An 18,070-nucleotide genomic window follows, 5' to 3' on the forward strand; every position below is an offset into this window, starting at 1 on the left:
GAGTGGGAATGATAATGATGTTTATGGTTTGATCTAATAAAGAATTTTCTGATAATCTATATTCTGCTACCTTCAAACTCGGGCTACCAGAAGCTAGTTCCAGCTCCCTAAGTCATTGTAAACATGATAACCTTTTCAGGCAAATATATAGCATTAATAAGTTTTATGAGATGAAAAAAGACTTAGTGAAATTATGTTAATGTCTAACTTGAACATGATTTTAGGACTATATTACCTTTTATGGATATTTCAAAGTAAATTTTTTTCATGCAAATAAATAGATAATTCTTTGCTTTTTCTTTGTTCCTTTAAATGTTTTGCTACTGATTGATTTAATAAGCTGGGAAAGTTTTAATGAGTCCTAGCAATTTGAGTTTAAATGGAAATGGACATCACTCTTTCTGCAAGACCTTATAGACTTATGGATGCTGTGCAGCTTCCTGTTTTGTTGTGGAAAGTTGGGGCTTTTCTGGACTAGTAGTTATCTACTTTTAAAAAAAAGTTGAATTATTTTGCCTTTGGTTGAATTTAAAAAAAAGTATTAGCAGTTCCTACTGAAGCCTGTGCGTTTCAAGTTTTTAGAAGTGTACTTTTTGATAGTAAGTGGACTATACTTAAGCTTAGTCATGCTTTAACATGCTTTTTCAATCCTGTGCTTGCTTTCTTGAGAAATTGAGGTATAGTTGTAAATTCAGTACCTATTAATGGAAGAATAAACTTACAGTAAGAGTTAGTTACTTAGTTGGGAAAATTGCAATTTTTCTGTCTTAATTTATAGTATTACTATTACTGTTAGAAGTAGTGGATGAGGAATGAAGTTGCAATTTTAAGAAAAGGGAAAATTTTCTTAAATTGAAAGGGTACAAAAACTAGGATTCCAGTAGTTACATATTGAGTCCTATTAAATTTATCTTTAATTGTTAATAGAATATATGTAACCTATCCTTTACATCTATATTCTGATGCCACCTCCCTGATCTTTTCTGTTAATAAAAACCTTTCCCCTCATGTAGCAATTTGTATTTTGCATTGCTGAAGTGCCTCGTGTTATAATAATTGTGTATTTTAGTTACCTTCGTGTCTTACCTCCCTATTTGACTATAGGCTCCAAGAAGTATGATTTTTGTCTTTTTTTGTTTTCCCAGTGCATATCATCAGGTTCTTCACCTAAAAGATGTTCGTGCCTAATATTTCTTTACATTTAAATTTACTTTAAAAATTTTTTTGTTTTTATTCTTAGGCTGAAGGGTATGTGATTGGCAGCTGTATCAAGCACATTCCAATTGCTGGAAGAGACATAACATATTTTATTCAGCAGTTATTAAGAGAAAGAGAAGTAGGAATTCCTCCCGAACAATCCCTGGAAACTGCTAAGGCAGTGAAGGTAAAGTAGAAATTTATTGATAGAGGTGGAGTGGGACTTACCTAAGAATTGAAAATTAAGTTTATAGTAAAAATACTCTGAATGGATAACACTTGTTGATCTTAAAAGTTATATACTCATTAAAGTTATTTTTGATTACTTGTATTATCTGCAAATAAGTCCTTGAAAATTATCTTTCTCTGTTTTCTCAACACTAAAACAGTTGCTTTTTAAGACAGAGCACATTCTTTAAATGAAGCTTTTCACAGTGGACATAACTGGGAAACAAAAGCATTTATAAAATTATATTTATTGCTTGTCTGTCTGTCTCTTTCTCTCTCACTCTCTCACTTCCCCCCTCTCTCTCCCCTGTAGGAATAGAAGGGCAAGGTCTGTATAAATGGGTTAAATGAGTTGCCCAAGGTCGCACAGCTAGGAAGTGTCTGAGGTCAAATTTGGACCCATGTCCTCTGGACTCTAAGCCTGGCTCTCTATCCACAGAATCACTTAGCTGCCCCAGATAATCTCTCTTAATGCAGATTCTTTCACAACTGATTCTTCCTAATATTGTTATACAAATTGCCTAATTCGTATTATATTGTACACTTCATTGTACAATTGATAGGTGTATTTTGGTAGACATGAGAAATATAAATTCCATTTTAAATATTTTCATCCACTAAAAAATCTCTCTTATGTACCTGCTTTAATTTATCAGAACATTTGAAGTGTGTTTACAAATTAATCATCTCTGAAAATGACACTTATTTGCTTATTGAAGATATGTTCATGCAACTCAGCAGTGCTAAGGAACATAATTCTCTTACCTGAGCAGAATTATCTTTCTCTTCTTTTTTTCTCTTCTTCTATATCACAAAATGCTCATGTTATTTCATTTAATTTCTCACAAACTGAGACAATCTGAGCTGTATAAATACCATTCTGTTTTTCCTTCTTTTAGGTTCTTCTGAGATAATTGAAAATTTTAATAAATTATCCATGAAATTGCCAGAAGTATATTGTATGAGTAGGCAAACTTTAGTTTTGTTTGTTTGCTGTTACTTATGGTGACTCTGACTGGCTTATGTCATTCCTGTTTACAAAACTCCCTGTAGGGAAACCAAAAAAAATTACATATATCATGTTCACTTTAGAGCAGACAAAACACGGGCAAAACTGAACTAAGTTTTAAGGTAGGTTTCCATCTCCTTGTGAGGCTTCAGTTTCCATAGAGCCTAAGCATTATCTTTATCTGGACTCATATCCTCATGTCATAAGATAATTGACTGTTCACTAACCAGTCAACTTCATCTTTATTTATCCTGTATAAAGACAGTTATAAGAACTTATTTGGATAGGGACCTGAAATAATAAGTAAATGTTTTTTTCAGCATTCTTCCATTAAAGTAAAATCTTGATTGAGCCCTTTTAGAGGTATTATGTGAATACCATGATTTTATATCTTTTCCTAAATTGAATTTTACTTTTTTTCTTGGAGAAAAAAAGAAAGACTTGGCATACCCTCTTCATTAATATTTATGATACCAAGAAAAAAGTAGGTTGTCACTGAATATATATCAATTCATTCTTCCTTTTTCTTGAGTAGCCTAAAGATATTGTTACATCTTTTATTACTTTTTATTTTATAACAATTAATCTTGTTTAATTAATGTTATTCCCCATTTAAAGTTTGTCAGCTAAACCATTCAGACAAATTAGTATAATAGAGGAGAGTTGTAATGTGAAACTTAGAATCTTTTATTTACAACTTTCTTTGACTTTTAAGTATAATAAACCCAACATGTTACTTTCAGAGTTATCCTGCTTGATTTCTTTTGGCCTTCTCAGCATTTCATAACTTCTAAGAATTCCAAAAATATATCTTTTCTTTTATCTTTTTTTTTAGGGGGGCAGCTTAGAATATTTTCTTCTCAATTACCTTTTCCCCCAGCCAATTGGGAAAAACAGAAAAAATAAAACCTTTAGGAGAAATTTGTTTGTTTAATATGTGACGTTTTCAGTTTTATTCACACTAGGACTCAAAGGTCTGTACTGATTTTTGTTGCTCTATCTCCTGTTGTAGGAGACATGAATTTAGAAGATTGTTTTTTCTTCTTAAATTCAAAGCACATACTTAATCCTTTTTGCGCTATAAACATTTTTCATTATTGTTAATGTTTTTTCCAAAAGGAAGATTTTACTACTTTGACTGTTTTCATGATAATAGGTTGATTTAGTTTAGTATTAGTTGCATGACTTTTTGGATGATATTTTGTAAAGAAAAATAGAAATTGGAACTTTTTTTCTTATATACTACATATACATTTACACTATGAAGTGTGAAAATCAGATATATCAGAAAAATAAAATATTTACGTGTGCAAACTGGAAAGATGAAATTATTCGTCAGCCTTGTTAATTTTCCTATATTCTCAATTATTCTTCAGTGTTTTTTTTTCCCCCTGCCTCCTTTAACTTGTTTGGTTATAGCTAATTGAAAATGTCTGTCTTTATTCCTTTCCATTATGTTTCTTATTCAGGGGATAAAATACTTTTTTTTTTTTTTAATTTAGGAACGTTATAGTTATGTCTGCCCAGATTTAGTCAAAGAATTTAACAAGTATGATACAGATGGGTCAAAGTGGATTAAACAGTATACTGGAATCAATGCAATTTCAAAGAAAGAATTTTCCATTGATGTTGGTTACGAACGGTTCCTGGGGCCAGAAATCTTCTTTCACCCAGAGGTGAGTTTACTTTGATTGAGTCAGGCTTCCAAGGGAAAGAGAATGTGAAATTTAGTTTTAAATATTCAGTTATTTTGGTGAGTATTTCTTTATTGGAAGAGGCATAATCCTAAATGGGAGGGAAATTATTTACAATTTTCATATAGTCACTTGAGTAAAAAACATGAAAATACATATGATTTGTTTTGTCACATCTTTAGAAACTAAATATTGCTTTCTGAAGTGTAATGGTTGATAATGCGGATAGTTTTCAAATTACAAATGAAAGATTTTGAAATATTTCTACAAAAGAAAAACTTTTATTATTAAAGTTGTTTTTTTTTTTACATTTCTTAACATTTTGATGGTACAAGTCTTAGTGTCACTTTTTGTTAATAAAACATTAAGAGATTTCTATGAATAATATACTTTTACTAAGTGCTGGGGATACAAAAAAAGGCAAAAGATGGTCCCTACCCTAAGGGAACTCATAATCTAATTGAAACAACATGCAGATAACTATATACAAGCAACTTAATTATAGAATAAATAGGAAATAATAGAGGGAAAGCAGCACTAGAATTAAGAGGGATCAGGAAAAGCTTCCTCTCAAAGGTGGGATTTTAGTTTGGGTTTGAAGGAAGCCAAGGAAGTTAGGAGACTGAGATGAGTAGGGAGAGTGTTCTAGACATGAGGGACAACCAGAGAAAATGCTGGAGTCCAGATATGGAGTGTTTTTTTCTTTCATCAGCAAAGAGGCCAGTATCACTGGTTTGAATGGTACACAGTGGGAAGAGGAAGGTTGTGAGAAAACTGGGAAGGCGAGAGGAAGGGGCCTGGGTTATGAAGGCTTCGAATGCCAAATAGAGGATTTTGATTTGATGCCAGAAGCAATATGGAGCTACTACAATTTATTCAGTAAGATGTGACTTGTTTGGATTTGTACTTTAGAAATATCACTTTGACAATTAGATGGATTTGAGTGGGGAGAGGCTTAGGGCAATCAGAACAACCATTAGACTATTATTGCAATAGTTCAGGAGCAAATGAAGGCTAGTATTAGAGTGGTGGCAATATCAGATATGAAGGGGAAACATGTGAGAGATGGCACAGAGGTTAAATTGGTAGGCTTTGGCAACAGATTGAATATTGGGGCAGGGGTTAGTGAGAGATAGTGAGGAGTTGATATTGTAACTATTACAGAGGTAGGAGAGAAGAGCGACTGATATATAGAGACCTGACACATTTGCTTCCATGATAAGTAGACATGACCTGAATGAAGATCAAGAAAGGAAACTGAGAAGAGGGTCATGTAAATAGAACAACAATTGTAGTTTTATAAAAATTGAGAGAGAAGAGAATATCAAGGAAGAGGGTGATCAACAGTGTCAGAGGCTGCAGAGAGGTCAAGAAGGAGGATTGAGAAAAGGCTTTTTGAGTTTAGTAATCAAGAGATCTTAGGCAATTTTGTAGAGCATTTTCTGTTTGAATGATAATGCTGGAAGCTAGACTTTAGAATTAAGAGAGGAAAGGAAGTAGAGATACTCAACTTTACAATTTTGTTAATTCCATAAATGTATAATAAAATAATTATGCCTACGTGTAAAATATTTACTATAGAAAATAGTTTGAAAGTTGTTTTTTTTTTTAAACCAAAGTAAGGGGGCAGCTAGGTGGCTCGTTTTCTAGCTGTGTGACCCTGGACAAGTCACTTAAACCTCCTGTTGTCTAGCTCTTACTACCCATCTGCCTTAGAACCATTACAAAGTATTGGTCCTAAGAAAGAAGATAGGGGTTTAAAAAAAATGACATAGAAATCACAAAATTTATTGAAAGCCAGTCATTTTAAGTGTCTATGTAATTGTAATAATATTGCTGGAGTTTGTTTATTTTAGGTTGAATTCTTAAACTTCTATCTTTTTAAAAAATCTTTAATGATTTAAGAATATTAGTAGACTTTCATATGCATTTAACTTTCTTTTCATTTTTTTCTTTACTCTTCATTTAGAGTAATTAAAGTTTTTCAGGTTTTCTATTTATCTTTTATAAGATATTCTTTAAAGATTGCTGTATGTTGGAAATATACCTTAAATTGACTGCACATATATAATCTATAGAATTGCTAGCCTTTTTAGGGAGAGAGAAAGAATGGGAAGGAGAGAATTTGGAGCTTGTTTTTAAGAAACAAAATGATAAAAAATTGTTTTATATGTAGTTAGAAAAAAACAAGATATATATGTATGTATATATATGAAATGCTTTTAATACTAAATATTGCTTCTGAGAAGAGCAGTGAGGGCTAAGCAATTGGGGTTAAGTGAATTTCCCAGGGTCACTTAACTAGGACATGTATAAGGGTAGATTTGAACCCAGGTCTTCCTGACTATCTGCTATGCTACATATCTGTCCCAAATAGTAAAAAAAAAAAAAAAAAAGTCCTATGCTTCTTACCTTGTATTTTAATTATAGGCCAGTTTTTTTCTTTGAGATTTGTTGGAATTTTTTTCTTATTATGAAGTCTATTACTACTCTAGTCTGAAAGAGAACATTTTCAAGTAATCCAGTTTTAGATATTTTTCCATGTTACAGCTCCACTGTCATGTGAAGGTTCAGTTATTGAGAGAATATAAGCAACTGAACTTTCAGCATATAGACATTGAAATAATAGTTTTTAAAAAAAGTAGTTATCAAGTTGAACATGAAAAGAAAGAGAACTGCCAATCCAAAAGATGGGTTTGGGAGTTTTATTTTTGTTCATGAAAACAGTTTTGTTTATTTAAAATTACCTTTGCTTGTGTTAACTTCTGGACACATTTCATAGGTATGATTTAAATAAAAGAAAGGACTATTTCTTCCTCAGGAGGTTTATAGTTGGAAGTAGTAATCACATTGAAGAGCTCAAGAATCCCATTGACATTAATGTGCTCTCCTCACCTTACATTGCTTTCCCTTTCTCTAATCATTATCTCTCACCTATGCTTTGTTAATCTGTTCTGATTGCAACAGTAAAAGACTTTTAAAGTTTAGTCATAGCAATTGAAGGGCCTTGAAGGACCACCTTTCAGGTCTTCAGAATCTTCAAAGATATTGATTCAGTATAAGGTATAAGCCTCTTGAAGGCAGGCATTTTCACTTGAACCTAAGTTTTAATAGATGGCTTTTTTTTTTAAACTTTTAATAAGCCCTGACTCTTCCATTGTCTGAGGTTGAATTTGGTATTATCAAAGAATTGCATGGTTAATCATTTTCTGGAGCCAGGATTTGAACTCGAGATATTAATTTGGATTCAAAGTGAAATGCATTTGGATGAAAGCTAGATTAAGGGTCTGATCATCTCTTAAGTGTAGGTAAGGGAGTGTAATAGTAAGTAGGTCACAGGCTTGGCTTATAGGATACTCTGAGGAATTTAGAGGTTAGAATGTTTGAGGGAACATTATCATGAATGTTAAGTCCCATAGTTTAAGGAAAGAATTGGGGAAAAGAGGAAGACCATGAACCGCATTGAAGGGATAGTAGACAATCTCCTCTAGCATTTGGATTTGTTGATAATTTTGATGGAGCGATGGTAAGGTTCAATCATTTTCAGTTGTGTCTTACTCTGTATCACCCCTTTTAGGATTTTTTTTGCAAAGATACTGGACTGGTTTGCCTTTAAGTTTCTCACCATTAATGAGTTAGTAAGTTCATATTGGACTAGCTTAATTTGTTAAATTTGTCTTATTTTTCAGTTTGCTAATCCAGACTTCACACAACCTATCTCAGAAGTAGTAGATGAAGTAATTCAGAATTGCCCTATCGATGTCAGACGTCCTCTCTACAAGGTCAGTGTTTCAGTGAAAGTGCAATATGGGGTGATCTTGGAGTGTTGATATCAATTACTTAAATATTGAAAAATGTTTTTAACATCATTAAAAATGCAAACATTTTGGGGAAAGTATGCAATGGGGTTTCAATATTAAAATGGTCTCATTATGTTAATAAAAGTATAAAAAGCAATTTCTATTTTTCCAACATAGAATATTGTCCTCTCCGGGGGTTCAACCATGTTCAGGGATTTTGGACGTCGACTACAGCGAGATTTGAAAAGAACTGTTGATGCAAGACTGAAACTAAGTGAAGAATTAAGTGGTGGTAGACTGAAGGTTGGTTTTCTTAATTATATTTGGGGTAGGAAGTATGTATATGCTTTTAATAAATAGGTTAGTCATATAACTCAACCGTTTACATCCTGGGAAAACTTCATAATTGTTAAGATTATTAGAAGAATTCTTATTAGAAGAATTATCACTTATGATCTCAGCTTTCAATATTGTTATTTTTATTAACTGTGAGCAATGTAATGAGTCCTTATTCTTCAAAACATACATTGTTTACTTACATATTTGTGGAAAATAGGGATGGTAAATGAAGATATTGTATGTAATTTGTAAGTTATTTGTAACTTTGTAATTTGTGACTTGTTCTAAAATATTCACTGTTGAACAAATGTATATGAAAATATAAAATGCATGTATACTTATTGGGTTATATAATTTTATGTTCATCTGGAAAATGAAGAATCTTGAGACAAGTAATAGTTGTCTATTTAAAGGTAGACTAAAACAGTCTGGGATAAAATGTTTGGTAAGCATATGTTGATATAGCTAATGAGATGTAGCTGATAACCTCTACTGTCTAGAGCAGTGATGGACAAACTACGCTCTGCAGGCCAGATGCTGCCCCCTGAAATGTTCTATCATGTTGCAACACATTATTCCTAATCCGACGAATGCAATGAGTAGGATACAATACAATGAAACTTCAAAAGAGTTGCCTTAGAAACAGACTGACAGATGAGCATTTCCTTTCCTTTAGCCTCCTCTTTAAAAAGTTTGCCCATCACTAGTCTAGAGTTTTGTTAACATCATGTTAACATATTCCCTTTAGCACAGTGGAATGGAAAAGTATGTGGTGGAGTCAAGGCAAAGATTAAGTATTGAACTGTGAAGCTATAAGGGCATGATCTGAAACTTCAAGCAGTTTTTATTGTTCTGTGTAATAGGCAGCTTTTGTCTTGTACAAAAATATTTTATTCATCTCTATGTCTCTTTGACTTGGGATACTAATAATATTTCAGATCAGAATTTGTCTTCCTCCAAACTTTTCCATTTTCCCAGGTTCATACATAACCTCAAAATTAAATGATTTTCTCCTCTCTCTCAAGCCACCTATCCAATCACATGCCAGATAATTACTTTTTCTACTTTCATGCCACTTTGATCCATCTTCTACTAAGACAGCTACCACTTTTGTTCACAATCTTTATCATCTCTTGTATACGTTTTTTTTGTAATAACCTAATGAGTCCTGTCTCAAGTCTTTCACCACTCCATTCTATCCTATACACTGCTGCCAAAGTAATTATTCTTCAGCAGAAATTTGACTCTTTTACTTAATCAACTACAGTAAGAATATAAACTCCTCTGATTAGCTTTTAAAGCCCTTTACTTAGTTCCATCTTATTAGATTGTTCCTCAAGCACAATATTCCACTTCTTGGCTCTGCGCCTTTCCCCTGGCTATCTCACATGGTCTTAACTCTACCTCAGAGACCCACTTTTCCTTTAAGATGTACTATCTTCTGAATGAAACCTTTCTTGATCCCCATAACTCAGTGATTCCCAAAGTGGGTGCTACCGCCCCCTGGTGGGTGCTGCAGCGATCTAGGGGAGCGATGATGGCCACAGGTGCATTTATCTTTCCTATTAATTGCTATTAAATTTTTAAAAAAATTTAATTTCCAGGAGGCTAAGTAATTTTTTCTGGAAAGGGGGTGGTAGGCCAAAAAAGTTTAGGAACCACTGCCATAACTGCTAATACCCTTCCTCTTGAACTACCTTATATTTAACTACTTAATATGCACTTGTATAACCACTTTATATTTATACATGTACTTATTGCCTTCTTTATTGGAATGTTAGCTCATTGTAGGAAGGCATTGTTTCATTCTTTTACTTGTATTCCTAGCACCCAGCATAATACCTTGCATATATAAGGTGATGAGTCAATGACTGGTGATTGATTGATCTCCGTTAAGCCAAATATTTGGCATCTGTAATTTCTACAGTCCTACACTAGCTCATTTTTTCTGGAGGTATAACTTCCAAAAGTTATATTTATATTTTCCAGCTACAGAGAAAAATCAAGAATATTTTTGACATGTTTTTAAAAGCTTTCATTTTTGTTTGAAACTGCTTAAATAAGATTTTTTAAAATTTAGAATAAAAAACAAGGTGCTGTTTCCCCAGTGATGTAACTTAAGTAAATGGTTATGGAAGGAGCCCTATCATACTAGATTCATTGTCCTTTTTAATTTTGCTTCATTTTCATATCTTAATGATGATTTGTAAAGCCTTGACTTTTGCATATAATCAGATTCTTACCATCTTGTGCATTTAGACCCATTTTTCACAATGGCAGCCTATTAAATGGACATATTATTTTCCCCTTTCCCCCTCCCCCATGAACTGTAGGCAACTTTTGATTGCATCTATTTCAAAATGTATTACTTTGCCTGGCATCGGGGATAATGTTGAAATTTAAATGGCTATATTCTTAGTTGACTTTAATAACTAAAATACTTTTTTTGGTTTTAGCCAAAGCCTATTGATGTGCAAGTCATTACACACCACATGCAACGATATGCAGTTTGGTTCGGGGGATCAATGCTGGCTTCCACAGTAAGTTTGCAACAAACATTATCCTTGTTTTTATTCTGTTTTGCTTTTATTCTTGATATAAAATTATAGTACAAGTTAATATGCTGTCGGCTTTTACTAGTTAAATACATTCCTTTTAATTTCATTAAATATTTGTAGTATTTGTCTATACTCTTTAAAATTAATGGTTTGGTATTTAATTTATTAAATTTTTTAGGAGAGGGATGCATTTTCTGTTGTATTTTTTTGTTTGTTTGTTTGTTTGGTTTGGTTTTTAAAAACCCTTACTTCTCATCTTAGAACCAATTGGTTCTAAGGCAGAAGAGTGGTAAGGGCTAGGCAATTGGGGGTTAAGTGACTTGCCCAGGGTCACAAAGCTTGAAATTATCTGAGGCCATATTTGAACCTAGGACCTCCTGTCTTTAGGCCTGGCTCTCAATCCACTGAGCCACCCAGCTGCCCCCTGTTTACTGTTTTTGTAACTAATAACTATTTGAACTAAAACCCTGGAAAATTTTATTTATTTAATTTATTGAGCTACATGGGAGTGTAAAGGTAAACATTTCTTAATAAGCCCAGGAAAGATTTATTTATTGAGTTCTATAGAATTATAAGGACATACATATCAATATTACTACTCCCAAAAGGTATATATGTTATAGTAGAATAAACATAGTATTTGCATTCAGAAGACCTAAATTCAAGTCCCAACTTAAACATTTTTTGGCTGTATGACTTCAGGCAGCTCACTTAACTCAGCATCTCATCATCATCAGAATTAAATGGGAATTATTAACTTTTATGCATAGAGCATGAAATTGTTTTGAATTATTAGATTTCCTAACGAATTCTATTCTTCGTTCATGAGGAAGATTAAAACAAATAAAAATCTCATTTAATATTATCGTAAATAGGAGGAATATTAAAAAATATTAGCCATGACATTGAGAGAGACAACTTAAACAGACATTCTGCACTACTCCAAAAGTGCAGAGGTAGTTTTTTTATTCATTTGAAAGGCACTAGTTCCGGAGTCAGAGAACATGAGTTCAAATTCTATCTCTTATTATCTTGACCTTGAGCAAGTCACTTGTCTTGATCTGTAAGATTAAGGGTTTGAACTAGTTGGCTGTCTTTGAGGTCTTTCTAGCTCTAGATCTATGAAAGATAAGTTTTGGCAAACTGAAATGAATAAAAATAATAATGCTTAAAAAATTACTGTCTTCAGATTTTCTTCAGTCATATTAAAAAAATAGAAGGAAAAATATAATTTTTTTCCATAAGAGATTTCTGTTCATATATTACAGAATTTTACTTATAGAACGGGACTTAATATATTATTCCAGTCTTCCCATTTTACATATTGTCTTCAGTTGGAACATTACCCAACTAACATTATCTTCTAACCCTCTGGAAATAGGGGAGTGAAGAGCACACAACACAGTTTGGGCCTGTAATTACCTGGCCTTGAGTGCAGTACTATTCTATCAAAGTTATCTATCTAATTGGAGGTTGAACTAGGAAGTTTGGAAGCTGGTTGTACTAGTTATGTAGTTTTGAGGCTTGCGCTACCTTCCTTTTTATCCCATTTTTAGAAGGCGGATTCATCTGAGATTTGTAGAAGTGACCTTCATTCAGTGTAGCCAAAATATTAAGGGGGAGTTCACTTTCTTTACATAAAATTTTTTTAATCTTAAATTAACTATATCAATTTAAAAAAGGAAACCAAACCTAGAAATACTAATCTAGAATGAGAACCCATGCTTCAGTTATACTTGCTTACTAAATATTTGAGCTTGAATCCTGCCACCCAATTCCTGGAAGGGAAAGAGGAGATTTAAAACTCAGGATGAAAGCATTTTTGGATGTGGCCTGTATTGGAATTTATTTCGCTGAACTTAACAGTGTTATCTGTGAGATTTTTATTTTATTTTTAGTTGACTATACCAGGGAGGGGTAGTAGGTTAGAGAGAAAATAAATATTTACAAAGACAAATTTTTAAAAATAAGGAAATTAGAAAAAGTTTCTGGAGATGGGATGCTGATGATAAGACTTTATTAAAGAAGCAAAGCAACTAAATACTTTTGAGCCAGGGACTATTTTCTTTTTGACTTAGTCTCTTTATTTTTGAAATAAAGTTATGGGGGCAGCTGGGAGGCTCAGTGGATTGAGAGCCAGGCCTATAGATGGGAGGTCCTGGGTTCAAATTTGGCCTCAGACACTTCCTAGCTGTGTGACCCTGGGCAAGTCACTTAATCCCCATTGTCTAGCCCTTACCACTCTTCTGCTTTAGAATCAACATATAGTATTGATTCTAAGTTGGAAGGTAGGGTTTTTAAAAAAGAAAGTAAGTTATGAAATAAATCTTTTCATAGTAGTACTGCTAATGACTTGATTCAGAGATTTTTTTCCCTCCAAAACAGTCCTAGTAGTCAGACATGAATGAATGAGATGATGTAGATTAAAATATACCTATTTAAAGATAATACTACATAGTAACAGATATGGTTAACAGTTTTTGTATTTTCTTTTCCAGCCTGAGTTCTACCAAGTATGCCACACCAAAAAGGATTATGAAGAAATCGGACCTAGTATTTGCCGCCACAATCCAGTGNAGTTTGCTAATCCAGACTTCACACAACCTATCTCAGAAGTAGTAGATGAAGTAATTCAGAATTGCCCTATCGATGTCAGACGTCCTCTCTACAAGGTCAGTGTTTCAGTGAAAGTGCAATATGGGGTGATCTTGGAGTGTTGATATCAATTACTTAAATATTGAAAAATGTTTTTAACATCATTAAAAATGCAAACATTTTGGGGAAAGTATGCAATGGGGTTTCAATATTAAAATGGTCTCATTATGTTAATAAAAGTATAAAAAGCAATTTCTATTTTTCCAACATAGAATATTGTCCTCTCCGGGGGTTCAACCATGTTCAGGGATTTTGGACGTCGACTACAGCGAGATTTGAAAAGAACTGTTGATGCAAGACTGAAACTAAGTGAAGAATTAAGTGGTGGTAGACTGAAGGTTGGTTTTCTTAATTATATTTGGGGTAGGAAGTATGTATATGCTTTTAATAAATAGGTTAGTCATATAACTCAACCATTTACATCCTGGGAAAACTTCATAATTGTTAAGATTATTAGAAGAATTCTTATTAGAAGAATTATCACTTATGATCTCAGCTTTCAATATTGTTATTTTTATTAACTGTGAGCAATGTAATGAGTCCTTATTCTTCAAAACATACATTGTTTACTTACATATTTGTGGAAAATAGGGATGGTAAATGAAGATATTGTATGTAATTTGTAAGTTATTTGTAACTTTGTAATTTGTGACTTGTTCTAAAATATTCACTGTTGAACAAATGTATATGAAAATATAAAATGCATGTATACTTATTGGGTTATATAATTTTATGTTCATCTGGAAAATGAAGAATCTTGAGACAAGTAATAGTTGTCTATTTAAAGGTAGACTAAAACAGTCTGGGATAAAATGTTTGGTAAGCATATGTTGATATAGCTAATGAGATGTAGCTGATAACCTCTACTGTCTAGAGCAGTGATGGACAAACTACGCTCTGCAGGCCAGATGCTGCCCCCTGAAATGTTCTATCATGTTGCAACACATTATTCCTAATCCGACGAATGCAATGAGTAGGATACAATACAATGAAACTTCAAAAGAGTTGCCTTAGAAACAGACTGACAGATGAGCATTTCCTTTCCTTTAGCCTCCTCTTTAAAAAGTTTGCCCATCACTAGTCTAGAGTTTTGTTAACATCATGTTAACATATTCCCTTTAGCACAGTGGAATGGAAAAGTATGTGGTGGAGTCAAGGCAAAGATTAAGTATTGAACTGTGAAGCTATAAGGGCATGATCTGAAACTTCAAGCAGTTTTTATTGTTCTGTGTAATAGGCAGCTTTTGTCTTGTACAAAAATATTTTATTCATCTCTATGTCTCTTTGACTTGGGATACTAATAATATTTCAGATCAGAATTTGTCTTCCTCCAAACTTTTCCATTTTCCCAGGTTCATACATAACCTCAAAATTAAATGATTTTCTCCTCTCTCTCAAGCCACCTATCCAATCACATGCCAGATAATTACTTTTTCTACTTTCATGCCACTTTGATCCATCTTCTACTAAGACAGCTACCACTTTTGTTCACAATCTTTATCATCTCTTGTATACGTTTTTTTTGTAATAACCTAATGAGTCCTGTCTCAAGTCTTTCACCACTCCATTCTATCCTATACACTGCTGCCAAAGTAATTATTCTTCAGCAGAAATTTGACTCTTTTACTTAATCAACTACAGTAAGAATATAAACTCCTCTGATTAGCTTTTAAAGCCCTTTACTTAGTTCCATCTTATTAGATTGTTCCTCAAGCACAATATTCCACTTCTTGGCTCTGCACCTTTCCCCTGGCTATCTCACATGGTCTTAACTCTACCTCAGAGACCCACTTTTCCTTTAAGATGTACTATCTTCTGAATGAAACCTTTCTTGATCCCCATAACTCAGTGATTCCCAAAGTGGGTGCTACCGCCCCCTGGTGGGTGCTGCAGCGATCTAGGGGAGCGATGATGGCCACAGGTGCATTTATCTTTCCTATTAATTGCTATTAAATTTTTAAAAAAATTTAATTTCCAGGAGGCTAAGTAATTTTTTCTGGAAAGGGGGTGGTAGGCCAAAAAAGTTTAGGAACCACTGCCATAACTGCTAATACCCTTCCTCTTGAACTACCTTATATTTAACTACTTAATATGCACTTGTATAACCACTTTATATTTATACATGTACTTATTGCCTTCTTTATTGGAATGTTAGCTCATTGTAGGAAGGCATTGTTTCATTCTTTTACTTGTATTCCTAGCACCCAGCATAATACCTTGCATATATAAGGTGATGAGTCAATGACTGGTGATTGATTGATCTCCGTTAAGCCAAATATTTGGCATCTGTAATTTCTACAGTCCTACACTAGCTCATTTTTTCTGGAGGTATAACTTCCAAAAGTTATATTTATATTTTCCAGCTACAGAGAAAAATCAAGAATATTTTTGACATGTTTTTAAAAGCTTTCATTTTTGTTTGAAACTGCTTAAATAAGATTTTTTAAAATTTAGAATAAAAAACAAGGTGCTGTTTCCCCAGTGATGTAACTTAAGTAAATGGTTATGGAAGGAGCCCTATCATACTAGATTCATTGTCCTTTTTAATTTTGCTTCATTTTCATATCTTAATGATGATTTGTAAAGCCTTGACTTTTGCATATAATCAGATTCTTACAATCTTGTGCATTTAGACCCATTTTTCACAATGGCAGCCTATTAAATGGACATATTATTTTCCCCTTTCCCCCTCCCCCATGAACTGTAGGCAACTTTTGATTGCATCTATTTCAAAATGTATTACTTTGCCTGGCATCGGGGATAATGTTGAAATTTAAATGGCTATATTCTTAGTTGACTTTAATAACTAAAATACTTTTTTTGGTTTTAGCCAAAGCCTATTGATGTGCAAGTCATTACACACCACATGCAACGATATGCAGTTTGGTTCGGGGGATCAATGCTGGCTTCCACAGTAAGTTTGCAACAAACATTATCCTTGTTTTTATTCTGTTTTGCTTTTATTCTTGATATAAAATTATAGTACAAGTTAATATGCTGTCGGCTTTTACTAGTTAAATACATTCCTTTTAATTTCATTAAATATTTGTAGTATTTGTCTATACTCTTTAAAATTAATGGTTTGGTATTTAATTTATTAAATTTTTTAGGAGAGGGATGCATTTTCTGTTGTATTTTTTTGTTTGTTTGTTTGTTTGGTTTGGTTTTTAAAAACCCTTACTTCTCATCTTAGAACCAATTGGTTCTAAGGCAGAAGAGTGGTAAGGGCTAGGCAATTGGGGGTTAAGTGACTTGCCCAGGGTCACAAAGCTTGAAATTATCTGAGGCCATATTTGAACCTAGGACCTCCTGTCTTTAGGCCTGGCTCTCAATCCACTGAGCCACCCAGCTGCCCCCTGTTTACTGTTTTTGTAACTAATAACTATTTGAACTAAAACCCTGGAAAATTTTATTTATTTAATTTATTGAGCTACATGGGAGTGTAAAGGTAAACATTTCTTAATAAGCCCAGGAAAGATTTATTTATTGAGTTCTATAGAATTATAAGGACATACATATCAATATTACTACTCCCAAAAGGTATATATGTTATAGTAGAATAAACATAGTATTTGCATTCAGAAGACCTAAATTCAAGTCCCAACTTAAACATTTTTTGGCTGTATGACTTCAGGCAGCTCACTTAACTCAGCATCTCATCATCATCAGAATTAAATGGGAATTATTAACTTTTATGCATAGAGCATGAAATTGTTTTGAATTATTAGATTTCCTAACGAATTCTATTCTTCGTTCATGAGGAAGATTAAAACAAATAAAAATCTCATTTAATATTATCGTAAATAGGAGGAATATTAAAAAATATTAGCCATGACATTGAGAGAGACAACTTAAACAGACATTCTGCACTACTCCAAAAGTGCAGAGGTAGTTTTTTTATTCATTTGAAAGGCACTAGTTCCGGAGTCAGAGAACATGAGTTCAAATTCTATCTCTTATTATCTTGACCTTGAGCAAGTCACTTGTCTTGATCTGTAAGATTAAGGGTTTGAACTAGTTGGCTGTCTTTGAGGTCTTTCTAGCTCTAGATCTATGAAAGATAAGTTTTGGCAAACTGAAATGAATAAAAATAATAATGTTTAAAAAATTACTGTCTTCAGATTTTCTTCAGTCATATTAAAAAAATAGAAGGAAAAATATAATTTTTTTCCATAAGAGATTTCTGTTCATATATTACAGAATTTTACTTATAGAACGGGACTTAATATATTATTCCAGTCTTCCCATTTTACATATTGTCTTCAGTTGGAACATTACCCAACTAACATTATCTTCTAACCCTCTGGAAATAGGGGAGTGAAGAGCACACAACACAGTTTGGGCCTGTAATTACCTGGCCTTGAGTGCAGTACTATTCTATCAAAGTTATCTATCTAATTGGAGGTTGAACTAGGAAGTTTGGAAGCTGGTTGTACTAGTTATGTAGTTTTGAGGCTTGCGCTACCTTCCTTTTTATCCCATTTTTAGAAGGCGGATTCATCTGAGATTTGTAGAAGTGACCTTCATTCAGTGTAGCCAAAATATTAAGGGGGAGTTCACTTTCTTTACATAAAATTTTTTTAATCTTAA

The 18,070-nt window shown here is 33.1% G+C and overlaps 1 protein-coding gene across 1 annotated transcript in view; it reads left to right on the top strand.

Moving 5' to 3' along the window:
* ACTR3 (actin related protein 3) overlaps positions 1 to 18,070 on the top strand; it is a 61,088-nt gene that overhangs the window by 39,939 nt on the left and 3,079 nt on the right. The window contains exons 7-11 of the mRNA XM_044669914.1: positions 1,241 to 1,384; positions 3,937 to 4,110; positions 7,818 to 7,910; positions 8,106 to 8,231; positions 10,724 to 10,807. Coding sequence (XP_044525849.1) covers positions 1,241 to 1,384; positions 3,937 to 4,110; positions 7,818 to 7,910; positions 8,106 to 8,231; positions 10,724 to 10,807 — 621 coding nt within the window. The remainder of the gene's footprint in view (positions 1 to 1,240; positions 1,385 to 3,936; positions 4,111 to 7,817; positions 7,911 to 8,105; positions 8,232 to 10,723; positions 10,808 to 18,070) is intronic.

The sequence above is a fragment of the Gracilinanus agilis genome, chromosome 3, assembly GCF_016433145.1.
Source record: "Gracilinanus agilis isolate LMUSP501 chromosome 3, AgileGrace, whole genome shotgun sequence".
Classification (NCBI taxonomy): Eukaryota; Metazoa; Chordata; class Mammalia; order Didelphimorphia; family Didelphidae; genus Gracilinanus; species Gracilinanus agilis.